Raw genomic sequence first — 7,500 nt, forward strand, 5'->3', positions numbered from 1 at the left:
GAGAGAGAGAGAGAGTGAGAGTGAGAGAGAGAGAGAGAGAGGGGGAGAGAGAGAGAGAGAGAGAGTGAGAGTGAGAGACAGAGAGAGCGAGCGCCTGAGGAGTGAGTTGCTGTGAGCGTTTCATTCATCATAACCACATCATTCCCATCATCGCATGAACTCAGGAATTACATGACCACTGACGTTTCTCATCATTCTTATTACCTCTCTATAGTTACTTTCTTCACTTTTGTATTTTTTTGTCTTTTTGGAGTACAAAAGACATGAAAGGCAGATAAACGTTTGTTCAACAGGATATATTGTAAGAGTTACTATTAAACATCTCTGTCAGACTCAATGTAGTTCACGACCCACCGCTAATGACAAGTTGCTCCAGCCCTGAATTTCTGAGAATTACAGATGCGCCGGAGCTCTCGTGCTGAGCGTGAGCAATGAATGTGTGAGTGTCCCAGAATCCTCTGCTGCGTGCTTTGACTGATACGCAGAGGTCCCATACCCACCACAGTTCTATCACATAACCTTCACGCTCTGGATTCTCCACGTGTTACATTTCTCACCGGCACCCGTACGTTCAGTGCACGAGAGAATGTGAGGCGAAAGCCTCTTGATTTTATTGCTTTCTTTATGTTCGTTCTTGGTCTCATTATTCATTACATTTGCATTACAGGAATAGTCCGCTCAGTTTCTTCAGCTAAACACAAACAAATCATTTAATGGCGTTTATATAAGTAAGTTTGGGAGGAGCATGATAATGTAATCCAACCGATCAGCGCGGAGTAGACAAGCCATCCCTCGCCTTCGTACCATGACAGTTTTGCAGCATCCCTCCTCCTCCCCATCGCCTCACTCTCTACTGGTATCTATCCCAGTTTGAAGGGGGAGCACTCTGGGTTCGCGCCGAAATTCAGAGCTCGGAGCCCTCCCCTCGGACAGCACGCCAAATATGCTTTATCTTGCCTGATGTCAACGCCAACTATTTTAAAATAAGATGAAAATATGAATGGTTACCTCTCGCAAACATACCCAAATGTTTTATATTTGCTTGATCAACTCTTGTAATACTTGTGATGTTTGTATTTGTAGACTGTGTTTGTTTGTTTGTTTGTTTTAAATCGATGTCTCATTGAGAAACACTGACAGTCTCATTAACGTGTGTCCAGGTCAGTGACTTTCTGTCAGGCCGCTCGCCTCTGACCCTCGCCCTGCGTGTGGGTGATCACATGATGTTTGTGCAGCTGCAGCTGGCTGCTCACCAGACGGTACCATCCGTCTCCAGAGGTCCTACAGGCACCAGTCGGACACCTGCAGGGATGGGCAGCCACGATTACCCCCAACATTTACCCTGCTCTCCACAGCAGGACCCTCCTTCACCTCCCTGCAGCCCCGCCCCACACGCTCACCACACCCACAGTGTTCATAGCCCCGCCTCTGCCACGCCCAGCCTTCAGGTGACATGAAGTGATCTGCTGTCATGCGTCACACTGATCGTCCTGCTGTGTGTTCATCTGACAGATGTTGTGATGTGTGTGTTTGCGTTTTAGGCTGAGGACGGTGTTCACAGCTCCAGACAACCGCACAAACCAGGTGCTTTCATCGAGAGCCTCGTAAACCACGCCCCTGGAGTTTTCTCAGGAACATTCTCCGGTAAACTTTCACCTCCAGTCGTGTGTGTGTGTGTTTTTTACACAAGTTTATGTCATCATTACCCTCCGACCTACAGGTACTTTACATTCCAGCTGTCAGGACAGCCGCGGTCATCCTCGCCGTGACATCACCACCATCCTTCAAATCTTGAATGACCTGCTGAGTGCCACGCGCCATTACAGGGGCACTCCCCCGACCCTGGCACACCTCCGCTGCCGGACACCCTTCCCTCCGGCCACACCCCGCTCACCTTCATCTACCTCAGAGACACAGCAGAGCGACCTGCAGCCACAACCCTCAGGTGAGCCGTCTCTCTGTTACACTGGATTCATGTGAGGTCTGAACACAGGCTGCATGTATTATTTGCTTTGATTTGGTCACACTCGGGCGCAGTCGGGCCCTCCGGGAGCCCTGCTCTGCTGACCCGCGTGTGTGTGAGCAGTGGAAAACATGCTGATGAGACTGATGAATGAGTCATGAGCTGTACAGTGTGGAAACATCAGACTTCTGATCGCACACTGACTGCAGGAACAGCTCATTAAAACTGTGTTTTACTGCTTGTGGTTTCTGCACTGAAAATCTGAAAATATCAGTAGTTCTGTCAGAGCGAGATTTTTTGGGGGGGTTAATATAATCGGGTCATGTTTCTGCTTTATGTTTGCGGCTTGTTAAACTGTGAAGTGTGCTTTTGTACACGAGTATCATTTCATTCACATTTTCTCATTTTTGCGTTTTCTGGCAGGTGTATATTTCACTCTTAACCGCTGTTGTGATGTCATTTGTTTCAGGCGAATGTTTGCGGCAGACGGAGAATAAAGCCACACGCTGTAAAGTCGAGCAGCTTCAGCTGTTACTACAGCAGCGACGCCTCCGACGGAAGGCGAGGAGAGACCCGCGAGGGCCGTACCGGTGGCCGGCCGACCGCAAGGCCACACGTCGTCATAGCAACAGCAGCCTGTCCAGTGACAGCTCACTGGACATGGACATGGAGGAGGCCATCTGGAAACCTGACGTCCAGCCGGACATCAATGCGGAGTATGTCGTGGCCTGAGCGAAGGGCAGGCGGTCCGCTGAAGATCCAACAGACGCTTGACGTCAGGTGTTAATGGGCATTCACAAAACACAGAATGTAGCATTATCACTTCAGCTTCATTTCAGCATTACATGTTTTTGATACGTGATTCCACTGACAGTAAGATAAACAGATACTCATGACTTCACTTGGTATTAACCCCCAGCTTGTTTTTATCCCAAAAACTGAGAGAAAGAATTATTTCAGAAAGGAAGGGAAGCCTATATCAAGACCAGATTTGTTTGAAACATTTTTAGTTAAACACAAATTCACTTTATAATCTCCACTGTGTTTTATTTCTGAAGAATATCATTGATTTCTTTCCATATGAGCTGAGCAGTATGTGGACGCGGATTGAGACAGACCTGCAGACGTCATGCTTCCATTGGCCGCTTGTGATCACATGATCAGTCTCGGTGCCTCTCATTTGTATTGATTAATGGGGCGTTTACACAACACCGTGTTTATCTAAAAATCAAAAGCGTTTTTTGTGTTTTGGCCGGACATATACACAACGGACACGGATAGAAAACGCACATCATGTGTTTCTGTTGAGCTCCAATAAACCTGTGGACACACTGGCCTCATCTGTCTGAACTCAAATCTCTCTCGCCCTAGACATGACATGACATGACATGACATGACTCCTTCACTACATAGTGAATGTCTTCTAGTTCACTAGCTGTGAAAAGTGACTGTAGTCACCAGCGGTGGCTTTCTGATCATTACTGGTGACTGCGGAATCACAAAACTGGTTCTGAATCAATACTGGCTGGTTCCTTCCATTGGAGATGACAGTAAAGATGTTGTTGACTGTTGTGTTTGTCAGGTTTTCTCACAAATATAGCTTAAATGATGTTTCAGAATTCGTGAAGCTTTGTTCGTGGTTTATTTTTAAGAGAGTAACATTGATCACGCGGTCAGTCGTGATGTCATTTCCTGCCACTGATGAGGCGTTTCCTGCAAGGCGCTGGTTTGAGATTCATGTAGCACATTGATTCTGCTGTACGGATTCATTTACAAAACTGTGAAACATACCGAGCCTTGTGTTTCCGTGTCCTTTCACATGTTGTGTGTTTTGTCAAAATAAGTTTGTTTTTCATGAGCAATAATTTGTGTCTTTTCAGGTAATAAATAAGAGCGAATGAAGTGTCTGTGGTGTTTGAGAGCTTTTGTCCCCAGAAACATTTCTTTAGACCTATAGTTTTTTCACACAAACTGAGTCAGGTGATGTTTCTCATATTTACACACAGAGAGGTGTGTGATGATCAGCCTTTAAAACAAATACTACAAATCAACAATATTATATGAGCTGTGTGATTTTACACTTTTATTCTGTTGTGTTGAAACCTTTTTGGCAAGTTGTTAGCAGTTGATTAGATGAGCAACAGCAAACCGTCTGTCACCAGAAACTGATCTGAGATCAGAACAATGAGCAGATGATGGTTATTGACCTCGAGATTTACTGCTCGACCTCCAGCATCAATTCACTGTGTGTCTGATATCACATGTGTGTGAGGTGCATCAGATGATCTGATTGGCTGTTCAGAGAGATGACCTCATCGCTGATCAAGATGATGGGTTCTTTCTAGGGCTGTCAAACGATTAATCGCATCCAGAATAAAAGTTTGTGTTTACGTAATAAATGTCTGTGTACTGGGCGTATTCATTTTGTATTTTTAAACACATACACGCAAATATTTAAGAAAAATATAAAGATTAATAAAGGTTTATATATAAGTTCCATTAAATCAATATATCTAAATCTTTTTTAAATATGCCTATATACTGTATGTATGGATATGTTTTTGTGTTTATAGATACAAAATGAATATGCACAGGACACAGACATATATTAGGTAAACACAAACTTTTATTCTGGATGCGATTAATCACGATCAATGTTTTGTGTCAGATTGCACACAGCACTGACAACGCGTCAGTTTTCTGTAAATGTGTTTGTTTTAGAGATGATGGGATGGATCCCACACGTCTGATAACACAAGCTATTGTGTTCCTTACAGACGGTTTCAGCTGCAACGACATGTGGCCTACACTTACAAACGTCATCTTTAGTGATCGGTACGATTGTTCAGAGTAATGTCTGATCATTTACACTGTTTAGTGATGTCTTTAAATCTGATGTCTGCAAGCTCAGATCACGTCCCTCTCACAGATGAGCTGACAGGCCGGACGCAACGCTCTTGCTCAACTTCCTGTGCTGATGGAGACACATTCATTGAGGAAGAGGAAGTGGGCAAGAAACAGGAAGTAGAATCATTTCCTGTCTGCCAGGGTGTCCGCGTCACCACGTGAGGGATTTTCTCGAGCGTCTGCTATGTTGCTGTGAGTCTTGTCGTGTTGAATGGATGTAAGGTCAGGGTTTGTGTTTGGTCATGTGACCGTCTCTGATGTTTGGCTGTGAGTGGGCACATTCATGACATCAGCAGTGTCTCTAGACAGACTGACAGAAATAAAGCAATGAAGATGTGCAAACATCGTTTGATGAGCTCCATCTGATTTGATGAGTTTTATTATCTGGAGTCTACGCAACATCCTCTGTTATTCATCACATTTAAAAGAGCTCTCGGGGACGTCATGTGACCCTTGGCCTCTGACCTCAGACACATTGACCCAGCCATGCAGCCGATGAAAGATGGAATATTCAAATAACAAGACAAACTAATAAACAAACTTGTTAAAGGAGTGTGTGTGTGTGTGTGTGCCTGGGTGAGAGTGTGTGTGTTCATGTTTGTATATCCCGGTGGGGACCTAAACCTGAATGCACACCAACACATGGGGACTCGTGTCACCGTGGGGACCAAAATTGAGGTCCTCATGGGCACAAAAGCTTATAAATTGTACAGAACAATATTTTTTACAAATCTAAAAATGCAAAAAGTGTTCTATGATCTTTAGGTTTAGGGATAGGGTTAGGGATAGGGGATAGAATATACAGTTTGTACAGTATAAAAACATTACGCCTATGGACTGTCCCCACGGGGATAGTAAACCAGACATGTGTGTGCGTGTGTGTGTGTGTGTGCGTGTGCGTGTGTGTGTTGATGTGAGCATCACTTGAGGTTGCCTAGCAACTGAAACAGGCTTTTTAAAGCACACTGGTTCAGCTCTTTGTGCCAGAATCTATTTGAAAAGCTCTTGTCTTTATTTTTAGCTGTTAGTTTGATGTGACTGTTTATTCTCTCTATATTCACAATCTAACGCAACCTCTCACTCAAATACATTTTTTAACGCTTTTTTAACTCAATTCCTGTATCACTTTCATTCATTTGAACTTTTGCACACTAAACTCACTAAAGAGATAACCAGTGCAATGTTTGAGTAGTTTGTGTGTTTGAAAGCATTAACGCTGCATGACGCATCAACATTACATCCGATCATAATGCAGGACATTCAAACATGCGTGTGGAAGTATTCTTACAAGACAACTTATCAAATCAAGAAATGATGGATATAGATTGAATGTAAATGATGTGATTATCATGTTCTATCATTGAGTGTGTGTGTGTGCGTGCGTGTGTGTGTGTGTGTGTGTGCGTGTGTGTGTGTGTGTGTGTGTGTGTGTGTGTGCGTGTGCGTGCGTGCGTGTGCGTGTGTGTGTGTTCACTGAGATCAAACCCCACACTTTTACACAACACTCTACACACACACAATAGCCACAAACAGTCACAGGTGTGTGAGACAAAGCGTGTCACAGCTGCTGCTTTTCACAGTTTAGAGTAAATATTTACATTGACTTCAAATCTACACTGAAAGGGTTATTTCAAGAATGAAAAAAGAATACTTAAATAAGAAGATACACCTTTTTAAATTTAAAAGATTAAGATTTGCACTTACAAATACTACTAGTAAATGGATTTATACATTCTACATAAAGCATACTTAAAAATATGTAGCATACTTCACAAAATGAACTTGTCACACCGTAACGACAAATGAAGCTTCATAACGTCTGCTCTCCTCTGAATGACCCTTGACCTCAGCGTGACGGTCACATTCAAACGCCATCAGTATGATTGACTCCCTGACCTCTGACCTTTCTCAATCAATGACCCCTGGACTCTGAACATGCTGATAAATGTCTCTTGAGCAGATGAAAAGAAAGGACCCATTACCATGTTTCTGTCTGATTCTGAAATCAGAATCAGAATCAGAAGAGCTTTATTGCCAAGTGTGCTCGCACACACAAGGAATTTTCTTTGGTGTTGGAAGCTTCTAGTACAGACATTCAACACAATGACAATACAATATAATAAGATTTACAGTCTAAAAGATTCTAAAATGTGCATATATAAAATAAAGACTATTGTACAGAAAATGGGGGATAATAACATATAAGAGACATTGTACAGGGTAGTATATAGTAGAATATACATATTAACAGATTGTATGTACACTTGTGCAAATGGATAATATAGTAAGTAGAGGTAGTGTTATATACATGTATACATAAGATGTAGATATAATAAGGCACTATAGTGCACACTATAGGAGTAGTGGAAGTGGAATATTGCTCTTAAGGAGCAGTTATGTGTTTAGGAGGGAGATTGCCTGGGGGAAGAAGCTTCTGTGTCTGGAAGTCTTGGTGTGGTGAGGTCTCTGCTGATACACACTTACGATCTTACGCTGTAAATGCGTTTTAATAATAAGAATTCATTGCATTTATATAGCGCTTTACATGGAAGTGGGAAACTCCTCAACCGCCACCAATGTGCAGCATCCACCTGGACGATGCGACGGCAGCCATACTGAAATAAAGAACT

General features: G+C 43.1%; 1 protein-coding gene across 1 annotated transcript in view; it reads left to right on the top strand.

Moving 5' to 3' along the window:
- LOC130554774 (midnolin-like) overlaps positions 1-3,870 on the top strand; it is an 11,246-nt gene extending 7,376 nt beyond the window's left edge. The window contains exons 4-7 of the mRNA XM_057334639.1: positions 1,161-1,448; positions 1,542-1,644; positions 1,721-1,945; positions 2,433-3,870. Coding sequence (XP_057190622.1) covers positions 1,161-1,448; positions 1,542-1,644; positions 1,721-1,945; positions 2,433-2,695 — 879 coding nt within the window. The 3' untranslated portion in view covers positions 2,696-3,870. The remainder of the gene's footprint in view (positions 1-1,160; positions 1,449-1,541; positions 1,645-1,720; positions 1,946-2,432) is intronic.
- Positions 3,871-7,500: the final 3,630 nt, after the last annotated feature.

This window comes from Triplophysa rosa, linkage group LG5, assembly GCF_024868665.1.
Source record: "Triplophysa rosa linkage group LG5, Trosa_1v2, whole genome shotgun sequence".
Classification (NCBI taxonomy): domain Eukaryota; kingdom Metazoa; phylum Chordata; class Actinopteri; order Cypriniformes; family Nemacheilidae; genus Triplophysa; species Triplophysa rosa.